The 13334-nt window shown below is 35.6% G+C and overlaps 1 protein-coding gene across 4 annotated transcripts in view; it reads left to right on the top strand.

The window, feature by feature from the left end:
* ATP13A3 (ATPase 13A3) overlaps positions 1–13334 on the top strand; it is a 77315-nt gene that overhangs the window by 40171 nt on the left and 23810 nt on the right. For all 4 annotated transcript variants that reach the window (XM_061166846.1, XM_061166848.1, XM_061166847.1 and 1 more), the window contains 13 exons: positions 775–925; positions 2697–2813; positions 3426–3443; positions 3586–3739; positions 3836–3956; positions 7367–7491; positions 9144–9319; positions 9850–9972; positions 10052–10131; positions 11049–11091; positions 11180–11289; positions 11596–11692; positions 12609–12681. In XM_061166846.1, coding sequence (XP_061022829.1) covers positions 775–925; positions 2697–2813; positions 3426–3443; positions 3586–3739; positions 3836–3956; positions 7367–7491; positions 9144–9319; positions 9850–9972; positions 10052–10131; positions 11049–11091; positions 11180–11289; positions 11596–11692; positions 12609–12681 — 1388 coding nt within the window. The remainder of the gene's footprint in view (positions 1–774; positions 926–2696; positions 2814–3425; positions 3444–3585; positions 3740–3835; positions 3957–7366; positions 7492–9143; positions 9320–9849; positions 9973–10051; positions 10132–11048; positions 11092–11179; positions 11290–11595; positions 11693–12608; positions 12682–13334) is intronic.

Genomic DNA, 13334 nt, shown 5'->3' with positions numbered 1-13334 from the left:
ATAAATTTAAAGTTCTTTGAATAGTGCCCAATACATAATAAATATTATATAGATATAACTATTTTCTTGAACTTTGAGTGGGGGAAAAGAGATAAGCTTGTTCTTACTTATGCATTTGAGTCTATGGGTGAATCTTTTCTTTTTCCAAGGTTGTAGTTCTTCAAGAGCATCTTGGTGAAAGGGATTCTCTCAGTTCCAACTTCCTACTTTGTATGTGGCCAGGGCTTTGTCTCTTGTTCCTGTATAGTTTTTAAAACCGAAGGCCTTAAGTGTACTGAGAGGGCTCCCTTCCCTTCTTCCTTCTCCTCCTGTAGTCACAGCGTTTGTTTAAGGTCACACCCCTTTGGTTGTCCTTTCCCTGTTTTTGGCACTTAAAATTTTCCCTTTTTTTCTTACAAGCTCAGTTTTGTATTTGAAAGGTAGTGTGTTACATAGTCATTTTATGTTTTTGCAAGAGAGTGTGTCTTCTAATTTCCCATATGTTCATAGGCAAGAGTTTTAATTATTTAGTATGTAATATTTTCCGTACTGGTACGTCTGGTCTATTTATTTAGAATCTAAGATAACACTATATTTTACTCATGTATAATAATTTTCATGGAAGAAAATGTTTTTGAATGTCAAAATCTGTAATGAAATTAATACATGCAATACGTGCATAAGTGCAAACATTTTATTTCTACTTTTAAAAGTAATAAAACCTGAAAAGTTCTGTTAAACTACTGTCTTCAGTCTTGGGGTTTATGAATCTAATTCAGTGTGTTTTCTGTATAGTTTTCTTTTGCCAGAAGAAAAGGTTTGCAGTGAGATGTTGGTAAAGTCTCAGTTTGTTGCTTGTATGGCTACTTGTCATTCACTTACAAAAATTGAAGGAGTGCTTTCTGGAGATCCACTTGATTTGAAAATGTTTGAAGCTATCGGATGGGTAAGTTCAATGTTTTAAAGTACAGTTAACTTCAGGAAAATAGTAAAAATTAACTTACAGAAGAATTATTTCTTCAACTTGTTTTGATTTTGGTCTGTCCCATACTATATAAGGAACTATGTAATTTCTAAAGATATGTCACCAGAGAGATATTTACAGTTGTGTAGAAATTCTGCTTTAGTTTAATTGACTCATTCAAAGAACCTTTAATAGAGGAAGACCTGGACCTACTCAGGGCCCTGCTTTATGTGTACAGGAAAAAGCAGGATCAGTATCTTGAGGCAGTAGGTCTAAGCAGTAAGGTGATCTCAGTGACTCAGTTTGTTGGCCATAGGGAAAAAGTATAGTGATCATATGTCTTCAGTGCCCACATTCTACTTCCTGTGTCCTTTCTCTCTCTCTTCCTCAACACACACATGTGCACACATGCTCACAGAGGTTTCTGTTTGTTCACGTCTTTGTTTGTTTTGTCATTGATTATTTTAATTTCCGAGTGTTTGCTCTGGTTGTGAGTATTTTCCAGCCTCCAGCTCTTGTTTTACAGGTATTAGTTTGTATTTAAAGTTCCCTTCTTGCTTCTGAATTCTTCATTTTCTCTAGGTTCAGTGTTTCCCCCTTCCTCTATGTAATCTTCTCCTTTATACTTTCAAAAAAAATTGAGGTGTCATGGACATCTCCTTGTTGATTTTCATTATATTTCTTCATCCTACTTTCATATTTAAGAATGAAGCTTTGATTTGATACTCTGGGTAGCTGCTGTAACAAGGTTTTTATCCTTGCCCATATGTATGTTGGTCCTGAGAAGTATGTTGGTATGTTGGTTTTCCTGGGAAGGGTCTTCCCTGAATGCGAAGGCTGCCTGGGGGAGCCTGTTGTATTGGGGCCCCATCAGCAGGCCTTGAGTTCAGGAGAGAAGAAGTGGTCTTTTGGTTGCTTTCCCACCCTCTCCCACAGTGCTTGCACAAGCAGTACCCTGGAATACTGCCCCTCATTTTAGCAGCCCTTCCTCCTCTCAGGGATGTAGTTTATATCTGTAGAGTATGACCTCTGTGACTTGTTTTTTCTTTTGCTTTGATCAGCTATTCTGACTGATAAGTTTGATCCCACCTCTCCTCTATGTCCTTTTGTGTTTATCCTGGGCTACTGTTTCCCTATTGCTGTATCCTGCCAATGCAGGAGAGTTCAATGCGGGTTCAATCTCTGGGTGAGGAAGGTGCCCTGGAGAAGGAAATGGCAACCCACTCCAGTATTCTTGCCTGGGAAATCCCATGACAGGAGCCTGGTGGGCCTACAGTCCCTCAGGTTGCAAAAGAGTTGAACATGATTTACCAACTAAACAATAACAACAACAAGCTGGAAATCTAAATTTACATCTTCCTACCTCATTGAGCCTCCTGACCCAGTGGTTCTCTTAGCCATATCTGAGCTCTGCATATTTTTAATCCTCTTCTGTTAGCAGCAAGGAATCTCTGGATGATAGACTAAAAATTTTTGGAACTGCAGGGACCTTCTGTATTTTACAGAACTAGTCTCTAGACTTAACTGGTTATAGGAGCAATATTAGAAGTTTTTCTCTTATTTCTTTACTAACCTCTACCTCCCTTCTCCCACAGGTTACTAGGACTTTAAAACTAGTTTTATTTATATTTTGTTTTACTTAAAAAAGAAAAAAAAACCTTAACTGAAGATAGCCATGTTTTATTTTAAAATGGAACCAGTGAGTTGAATTTATGAGTTTCATGAATCAATGTATTGATTATTTTCCTTTTAGATTTTGGAAGAAGCAACTGAAGAGGAAACAGCACTTCATAATCGAATTATGCCAACTGTGGTTCGTCCTCCAAAACAGCTGCTTCCTGAATCTGCACCTGCAGGAAACCAAGAAATGGTATGGAACTGCTTAATAATACTTTCGGTGCTCACATTTTCTTCTCATTTTAAAATATTGCTGGAAGATGGAATTACATGTCCTTTTAAAAACTCTAATGCAGATATGAATATCTTTACTGCATTTATCAGAAACTATGCCTGGTGTGTTGCAGGCATTCCATGTAAAACATTGAGATTGAATTCTCAGTGCTGTTCCGTTCATTCCTACTTACCAAGCAGCTTAGAGCCTTGTGATTTAGATACACGGTGGTTAAGACTTTTAGTTTGCATCTGTATTCCTAGGATTTAATAAAAAAAAATATGTGGAAGCTTTTATTTTTAGGTTAATTTTTAAATATATACCTCTTAGTTTAAGAACTTAATATGTTAATATTCCTAGGATAGCAGAGTGTTTTAAAATACTCAAGAATAAACTTTTTTTTTTTTTTTAAAGAAATGGGAGCTGGTAGAGAAGCAGTCTTAAACCTGACTTTGAAATATTAAAAATTCCGTGTTGTTTTCCAAATAATTGTTTGTGGATATGCAGTTAAATTTTTTTGTTGTTGTTTGAGTGTGTTAATTGGCTTAATCTGTACTTTTACTTTATTCTTTTTGTCTTGTTTATTTTTAGGAGCTGTTTGAACTTCCAGTAAGTGAAGAATGTTTACTCATTACCTAAGTATATCTTAAAAAAAATTTTTTTTAATTGAGGTATAGTAAATATACTGGTGTATCTGTTTTAATTCTTTGAAAAATAATGAATGGTTTGTGCATCTTTCGAAATTCTGTAGGCTGTTTATGAGATAGGAATTGTCCGCCAGTTCCCATTTTCCTCTGCTTTGCAACGTATGTGTGTGGTGGCCAGGGTGCTCGGGGACAGAAAGATGGATGCCTACATGAAAGGGGCACCAGAGGTCATTGCTGGTCTTTGTAAGCCTGAAACAGGTAAGGAAGCAGCAAGGCATTGAGTGAAATTCTGATATTTGTGTAAGCTGCTAGTCACAGTTCTAACAATGACCTTCGTTTTCTCTTTTTTAAAAGTTCCTGTTGATTTTGAAAAAGTTTTGGAAGATTACACCAAACAGGGCTTCCGTGTGATTGCTCTTGCACACAGAAAATTGGAGTCAAAACTGACGTGGCACAAAGTGCAGAATGTTGGCAGGTACACGTTGATGAGTGGTTTTACCTACAGTTTTTCCAATAAGGCATCATTTATGTTTATGAAAGTCTTGTGCAATCATTTATACTCAATTTATTATTTATTAGGTAAATTATTATTGGATATGTGCAAATATATAACATAATTCAGTGTTTTAGGCAATTGAGATAAAAGTACAACTCCCTGGAACTATTTTTAATTTATTTTCTCAATGTTTATTGAGTGCCTGCTATGTGTTGGGCATGTTCGAGGAACATAGTTATGTTTTTGGTAAACATAATTTTACAGAAGTTTATTTTCCAATGATCTACAGTTATTCCTTGGTATCTATAGGGGATTGGCTCCTGGACCTGCCGTGCAGATTCAACTGTGGATCTTGTAGTACTAATAGTATTTATTGAAAAAAATCCATGTGTGAGTAGACCCACACAGTTCAAACTCATGTTATTCAAGGGTCACCCGTACTTGCTTTTGCCTAGTAGTTGAAACCACGTGCTCCTTTGATCAGGGTATCATGAATCACAATAAATACACCTTCCACCCTCACCACCAAAGGTCAGGTGGCCATTATCAACATCACATTTACCTCCAGTTATAGCTATGTTTCACATTCAAGGATTCTCCTTTTACAGTAAAACTGATCTAGCCTGACCTTTTGAAAATAACACTTTTGGTTAGGAATATTTCATGGTGTACCTAGCATTTCAAAGCAAAAAGAAAGATTTGTTGGCTGTCCTGCTAATTATGCCTATCAGATAGACTTTTCTTTTCCCATCCCCGCTGTCATTGTCTCTAATTCAGGGACTTAGCTCTTTTCTCCACTTTTTCTTTGTCTAATCTGTGTACACACTCTGTCCACTGAGAGGTCTTTAACATTCAAATCTAATACCAGTCTTCTACCTGGAATTCTTATAATAAATGGCTCCCCATCACCTTTCAGAGGAGTTCATGATCAAGAATATAAATCGGGAAAGAAACAACAAACACATACTTAATTTTTAAAAAAGGGTAAATGATACAGATAATTATCAGAAAAGGACATATAAATGGCCACTGAATACATGAAAATGATGAGACACTTCAGTTTTGGGGGAACTACAGAATTAAACCACAACCAGAGTTTTTTCTTCAAGTTTACAAAATTCAAAAGATTGATGCTATCAGGTGTTAGCGAGGGCTTGAGAAAATTTTAACCAAAATACTGCTGCTGCATTATTGTAAATTCATAAAGAACTTGCATAATACTTATTAAAATCTAAATTTACTTACGCAATTTGACCCAGCGTGTACAGTTCAAGGAATTCAGCCGAAAGAAATATGTCTATGTGAGATAAGATTCAAGTTTAAATAGTGTAAAGATCATAAATATGATAGTGGTTAAATTATGGAGTATTAATGCTTCTTTTAATTATTCTGAGCTCATTAAAGGAAAAGTGCAGTGTTTACAGTGCAATCCCATTTTTCTGGATGAAAATTAAAGGGAGTGGAGTGGATAGCTAAATAATAACTGAAAGGAAAAGCAACTTTAGGAGTTCTACCCATTAAAACAGAATATTGGGGGGATTTGACCTAAGCAGGGACATTAAAAAAACAGTAGTAATCAAATGGTTTGAGGCATACTTGTGATTAGGAGCCACACATGTAAAATACTGTATCCTGATTCCTATGAAGGGTACGTTAGAGTCGCCTTTATTTACAGCTTTGCCTTTGGCCACTCCTCCTCCCTGACCTTAAAGACTGATAATTGAGTTGCCTCTGATTCTTGAGCCTGTCTTTCAGGCAACCTTCCAGCCTTGGACCAGCTGTTCCGTCTGCCCAGGATACCCTACCCTCCCTATCAACTCTTCTCTCTCTCTGCTTTCCTTCCTCATCTTTCAATCAAGATCTTCTCTGTGTTTCCATTCTACCTGTGGAAACAGGTTTTGGCATTTTTCTTATAGCTTGAACCTGTGTATTTTGAATTGATTATTGTACTCTTCATTAATTAGAGGGCAAGATTTCTATGACCGGTATCATTCATAGGAGAGTTAGGAAACCGGCTGCAGGCAGAAACCAGTACAGGAAGATGGTTACAGAGCTTTGACCCAGTAGTTTCACATTGGTACAGCTTTGTGCTTTGAAATGCATTTTCAAGTTTCAAGGCTTATTTCTCCTGTTACTTCCAGCAGTATCATTTGTATTAAGTTTTCTAACTATTCTCTAATATCTTTACCACCCATTGTATAAATTATATAATTTTAAAGGTGTTTAGATTTAGTTGCTGTTTACTTAAGCACCCTTATAGTTTAATTTTATGTAGAAAAACCACTTGGTTAATCCAAGTCTGAAATTTTGGTCCCTAATTTCAAGCCATGCTTTCCCCATTGAAGAGAATATTTCTGTAGTAGGATTTCAATAGCTTTAGCTTAAGAATGCTGCTACCACTGAATAGACTTCTCTATTATAGTACTGAAGCACATATTATTTTTGTGTGATCTCTTTGCTTGCATGTCTGTTTCCCTACAAAAGGTTCTTGAGAGGAGGAGGAGGAGTAGTGTTAGTCACTCAGTCGTGTGTGACTCTTTGCGACCCCATGGTTTGTAGCCTGCCAGGCTTCTCTGTCCATGGGGTTCTCCAAGCGAGAATACTGGAGTGGGTTGTCATTGCCTTCTCTAGAGGATCCTCCTGACCGAGGGATTGAACCCAGGTCTGCATTGCAGGAGGAGTCTTTACTGTCTGAGCTACAGGGAAGTTGAGAGTAGAGATCATGGCTTTTCATCTTTGACCTTCCAGTGACTTGTGTGTATTTGGTGCATAGTAGATAATTACCTCTTTGAAGGAACAGCATCTTGATAACTACTGAAAATTAACATTGTAGAAGACCCATCTTTGGGTCCTGAATAGATCTCATTGTTGGACTGCTAATAGTTTTTGCATCGTACTTCCAAGATCAAGATTTTGATCAAGAGTTTTATAAAATTCCTCAAAGACTTGATAGTGAATTCAGTATAACTGTTGAATGTGCCTGTGGTACAGTTTTTTCCTTTTCTCTTAACATTTAAATTAGGGTATGTTGTGTGGGAAGACAGTAAGGAATAGGTGTATTTTACGTTCATTCATTTTGTAGGTAAGATACAAGATGAATATTCCTTAGTACTAGAAGAGTTCTGTGTCTTACAAAGATATGCATTTCCTAAGAATCTTTATATACCCATGTTTCAAAGGGTAAAATTTAATTTCAAAATGTATTTCTTGGGAATTACTTTTTCACATTTAAATTTTTTGAGGTTGAACTCATAAACTTATACATTTATTCAGCATATAAAATATTTTTCGTTTATAATTGATGGCTATTTTAAATTGCCTTATCAACAAAGTGAACAAATGCTTGTTCTCTTGACTAAATCATTATGTTAAAATTTCTTTTTCTGCAGAGATGCCATTGAGAACAACATGGATTTTATGGGATTAATAATAATGCAGAACAAATTAAAGCGAGAAACCCCTGCAGTACTTGAAGATTTGCATAAAGCCAACATTCGCACTGTCATGGTCACAGGTTAGACTTTATAAAAGGACACACAAAAAAATTGAGTGTGACTCTTAGAGTTCATGTTATCCAATATTGAGGAATGATCAGTGCATTATAAAAGCCTACTTATTATTATATAATTTCATCTAATACTGCATTATTATCTTATAAGTCAAGTAATTAAATTTATCATAGAGTAGCTCCATCCTACATTGCCCTGTTTCAGCTCTGAATACTTTTCTAAGATAGAGGACAACTTCACAATACACTTTGGAAATCCTTTAGATCTATTTATAATAAGTATAATAAACTAGTGAAGGACATACTATAAATATTCAGCTATGCTGTTTTTTGTTATCTCTCTTTAATCATATGTTTCTTATAGCAGTTATTTTCCTTTGCTTGTGTTAGTTGTTTATAGATTTGTTTTCTCTACTAGAATACAAGATTCTTGAGGATTAAGAATATGATTGACTTATTTTGGGATTGTCTATAATTTTTAGAACTGTGCCACCAGATACATGGGAAGTGATTGGTTAGAGTTATATTTTTATATATAGAATAGTATATTTATTATTGTTTGAATGTGTAATAGTGAAAAGAGCCATTTTTTGGTTTCTTTCTTAACTGCTGCATTCAAAAGATTCTCTTGGTGTTAACACTGTTGATAATAGCAGATAGTTACCATTTCTTAACTGTATGAAATTGTGGCAGCTCTAAAGTTTTCTTTCTTAGCAAAGAATCAGATTTAAGGCATTCACTTTATAACATTTATGTGTTTAGTAAGAGACTTATAGAGAAGATCTGCATATGTTTTTATGTTTAGAAACTCTGAGGTCCGTCTGATACCAGATTGCTTAAGTAACCAAATTTATTAGCGTCCCAGCAATTCTTGGTTCTAGTGACTTTGCTTCAGAGCTCTTTCTGTCTGTATCGCTTGTCCTTGTTGTCCTGCCATGACAGAATATGGTGTGTCCCAAGAGGGTCTGTCAGGTCACAGGAAGACATGCTTGGAAACAGTGGGTGGGATTAAGGGAAGAGGAAACAATAGTACCTTCGTTCTGGTAGCAGTGGTCTTCCCAAACCTTTGCCTTCTTCTGTGCATTTGTATTTTCCTCCTTAATCTTGTCTTTACCAGTGTCCTTAATACTTTCCTCTCATGAATGAGAAGTTGTCTGTCTTGCTTCTCTTTATGTTTTATAAAAATTGTATACTTGTTACTTTGCTTTTTTGTGTGTGTGTGTGTTTATGTGTAATCTTGCCTTTGTAATTCACTTTTTTCTTTATGTTGTGCTCATATTCTTGTACAGATTACCAGTCACTCTGTGGTTATTTCAACAATATTTATTGAGCACTGTCCCAAGCATTGAATGGGTACCCCTAGTGCATGACTCACAAAGGTTGAGAATGTATTTGACTTTAACAGTTGTGGGTGAGAATGTTCTGACTATTTAGTATCTATCTTCTTTTGATTTGAGGCTTCCTTTGATATATGTATGTCCTGATTAACTTTTAACTCCAAGATAACTTTTAAATTCCAAGAGTAAGGACTATACATTAACTTCATTTTGCCCAGCCCACTCATGGGGACTGTGGTAGATTCTCTGTAAGTACTTGTTGTTTAATACATTTATGTTTTCATTTTAATGTTAATGTATTTTCAATGTTTTGAAAATTAGGTGACAACATGTTGACTGCCGTCTCTGTAGCCAGAGACTGTGGAATGATACTACCTCAGGATAAAGTTATTATTGCTGAAGCATTACCTCCAAAGGATGGGAAAGTTGCCAAGATAAATTGGCATTATGCAGACACCATGACACAGAATAACGATTCATCAGCAATTGACCCAGAGGTAATGTCAAGTAGAGTTTTCTTTTTTGAAGCTTGCTTGTTTTAATTTATTCTAATAAAAAGTGGTGCATTAAAACTCAACAAAACAAAAAGTTAACAAAAACAGAAGCCTGAGCTGTCTCCTCAGAGAACTGGATTCACTAGAATGGGGCCAGATGCAATATCTCAGTGTTTAATTTTTGATGTTTTTAGCCAAAGTTAAGAAGCACAGTTTTATACTATAAGAATCCCAATTATTTATCCTATTTTAAAAGTAGTGGTAAATGGTGCAGATGGTCCATAAATTTGGCTCATGGATCATTTCAAATTGAAGCTGATATTTAGACTTCCTTAAGTGTTATTCTTTAAATAAGCAATATAGATGGATTATCTTAAAATTGAATTTTCTTTAACATTCAATAAATGTTCAACACAGCGTTTTATATAAAACATCAAATGAAAAATTTAGTTTTGAATCAAATATATTCAAAATAGGATTTTTTAAAATTTGATCTGGCTGCCTGAATACTGTTCTGAATGTCTTATACACAGGCTATTCCAATTAAATTGGTCCATGATAACTTAGAGGATCTTCAGGTGACTCGTTATCACTTTGCAATGAATGGAAAATCGTTTTCAGTGATTCTGGAGCATTTTCAAGACCTTGTTCCTAAGGTTAGTGATTTGGGATATGTATGTTTTCATATGACTATATGGCAAGCAGTATTTTAAAGAAATTTCATGTTTTTTCCAGTTGATGCTGCATGGCACTGTATTTGCTCGTATGGCACCTGATCAGAAGACCCAGTTAGTAGAAGCATTGCAAAATGTAGAGTAAGTATTGGTGGGTCTTTGTTTTGTTTTGTTGGCCACACTGCATGGCATGCAGGATCTTAGTTCCCCGACTGGGGATCCAACCCGTGTTCCCTGCAGTGGAAGCTCTGAATCCTAATCATGGAACTTCGAGGAATTTTCCTGTTTTTGTTTTTTACTATTTATGAATTGTAGTTTTGTTTTCAAAACCAGAAAAGTAACTAATATTTCATGTATATAAATGTGTCAACTCTAAGACAGGTAAGCCTCTTTAAAAGAGACTTCCTGGTGGCTCAGTGGTAAAGAATCCACCTCCAAAGCAGAAGACTGGGGTTCTCTCCCTGGGTCAGGAAGACCCCCTGGAGGAGGAAATGGCAACCCACTCTAGTATTCTTGCTGGGACAATTCCATGGACAGAGGAGCCTGGTGGGCTCTAGTCCATGGGGTCCCAGAAGAGTTGGACACAATCTAGTGACTAAGCAACCAACGAGTGCTTATTTATTTGAAGTACATGTCCACCATTCCTCTTCTAGGTGATATCCGTAAGGTAGAGTTCATTCACTCAGCTTGATAGAAGTAATGTTACAGTTTTAGTAAATAATGTTGTTTTCAAGTTTTTAAAGGAGAAATCTTTACTGATTGTCTTAAAAGTAAGTACTGAAGACTAGGCTGGCCTGAGTCCTTTGTGCTAAAGATTAGGCAATTGAGATGTCCATGTGATAGAAATGGAACAGTGACCCAAGTCATTTGAGTTGTAGGTTGGTGCTATTTGCGGAGTAACATGCCTGTGGTCATTATAATGAAAAGATCCATTAGTTAGCAGTGGGGGAATCTTAGTTTGTTAACTCTTCCTAGTACCATACTGGAGGAAATCTTAAATTAAAAGTTGTGTATTTCAAGAAATTAGTAAAAATCTTAATGTAATTTTTGTTTCTTAGTTACTATGTTGGGATGTGCGGTGACGGTGCAAATGATTGTGGTGTAAGTATAGACTTTGTGATTTACAGTTCTTTCTCTGGCTAAGTCAAGTACCCAAAACTCAGAAGAATTTTCTTCTTTAATCCATTAGGCTCTGAAGAGGGCACATGGAGGCATTTCCTTATCAGAGCTCGAGGCTTCAGTGGCATCTCCCTTTACCTCCAAAACTCCTAGTATTTCCTGTGTGCCAAACCTTATCAGGTAGTATACGTTAGAAATCTTCCTATTATCTTTTTGTAGCTTGGTCTATTAATATAGAAAAAAAGGTCACAGAAAGTAACGTGAATTTGTTTTAATGGTATGTTAGTGTACTTGATCTGTGATGCTTTGGAGTAGATTGATTGCTACTCCTCATTTCTTCCAGTTCTGCTTTGGCTTAGTTCTTTTTGGCAAAAAAGTGCATATTGTTGTAACTTGAATGTTGATGTTCATCTGTCAAGATATAATTGTGGTTTGGAGGAGGCATTTAGAATACTTCTGTTCACATGCCAACATTTGTTTTCACAGGGAAGGCCGTGCAGCTTTAATGACTTCCTTTTGTGTGTTTAAATTTATGGCTTTGTACAGCATTATACAGTACTTCAGTGTTACTCTGCTGTATTCTGTGAGTACTGACATTGCCAACAGAGATGGTACTTAGTGTTAAGACATTTAAATTAAAAATACTGGACATATATGTTTCAGTTTGAATATATTCATTAATTGTGAAACTTAAATAACTAGCACCTATAAATTTTCCTTTGGTTTACTGAATTTTGAGTAGCAAATTGAAAATCTTGTTAATCTGGAATAGCATTTTCTTTAAGGCCAGCAGCTGTGGCTTCAGCCTTGTGAATTAAAGATAACTGTATTCTTTTTTTGCCTTTAGCACAGATTGGACATTTTTTTTTTTCAAAACTCTTCAAAATGTCAAGCTGTGACATATTTTAGAATTGCAGTTAACTTTGCTATACATTTATAAGGAAAGGCCAGGATGAGAGAAGATGTTTCAGCTGTACTTTTAGGACTTGTGTAAACAAGTGATGTCCCTAGGTACTCCATGGATTTTGTGGTTGAAATGATCTCACTTTAGATTTTTCTCTGAGTGAACATTGGTGAGATGCCAAGGAGTCTTTGTGAAACTATCCCTTTTTACCATGTGTGGAAAATATCAGGAGGGATGGTGTTGGATATTAAGGAAGGGTCAAGATACTAGTTTTCAAGAATGTTAAATATTGTGGGTAGAAGTCTGTGCTTTCTTTTTGCCAAAAAACTTTTTAAAGGTTTTTATTGAATGGATTTTTAGCAGCTACCTTTTATACTAATATATTAAATTGTAAATATGTTCTGTTTCACTAATCTAAAAGCAAATGTGTTTAATTTTTAAGCAGGCCAAGTGTCATTTTGAAGTCATCATTATTGGGGGAAAAAATTAAAACCAAGGAGGAAAAAGTTAATAAAAGCAGGGGGAAAATAGTATAAAAGTGGTACTGTAAGAATAGTTCCTGAACTCTATTTAAAAAAAAAAATCCTTTCTCTAGATCTTAAGTAACCTGGGAGACTTCCAGTTTCTCTTCATTGATCTGGCAATCATTTTGGTAGTAGTATTTACAAGTAAGTATTTTGTTTGTTACTGTTTTTAAAGCATAGGAAATTCTGATGTGGCTTATTAAACTTTGGTAAATTTTCATGAACAATTATAACACAGTGCATATCTTTCCATTTTCTGTGTAAGGTTCTTTTATTTCTGGTTGTTTATATTTTGCCCCATTTGTTTTATTCTTTCTCCATTTGTTTCTGAAATATTGGAGACTATGTTTACATTATCATGCCCCTTTGCCACTGAATGTTTTAGTATATATTGTCCCAAAGTCATTCTCTTATCTAGCTAAACACAGTTATAAAGACCAAGAAATTTAACATTGATACAATATTACCTAACCCATACCTGTATTTGAGTCTTGTCGTGTGTCCCAAAAATAACCTTATACCCATTTTTTCCCCCTAGTCTCTTGGCCCAAGATCTAGTCCAAGCTCACAAACTTCATTTAGTTATCATATCTATTTTGTCATCTTTAATTCAGAATACTACATTCAGCCTTTTGGGGAGGCTTCTTGATGTTGACTTTTATGAAAGATAATCAGTTATATGGGTTTGTCTGATGTATTCTCATTAGACTCAGGCTATGCATTCTTGGCAGGAATATCAAAGAAGTGATGCTGTGTCCTCCTGAGTACATCATATAAGGAGACAAGGTGTTGGTTTG

The sequence above is a fragment of the Dama dama genome, chromosome 19, assembly GCF_033118175.1.
Source record: "Dama dama isolate Ldn47 chromosome 19, ASM3311817v1, whole genome shotgun sequence".
In the NCBI taxonomy this organism is placed as follows: Eukaryota; Metazoa; Chordata; class Mammalia; order Artiodactyla; family Cervidae; genus Dama; species Dama dama.
Note: the sequence above shows the minus strand (reverse complement) of the source record. Positions and strands in the feature narration are given on the sequence as shown.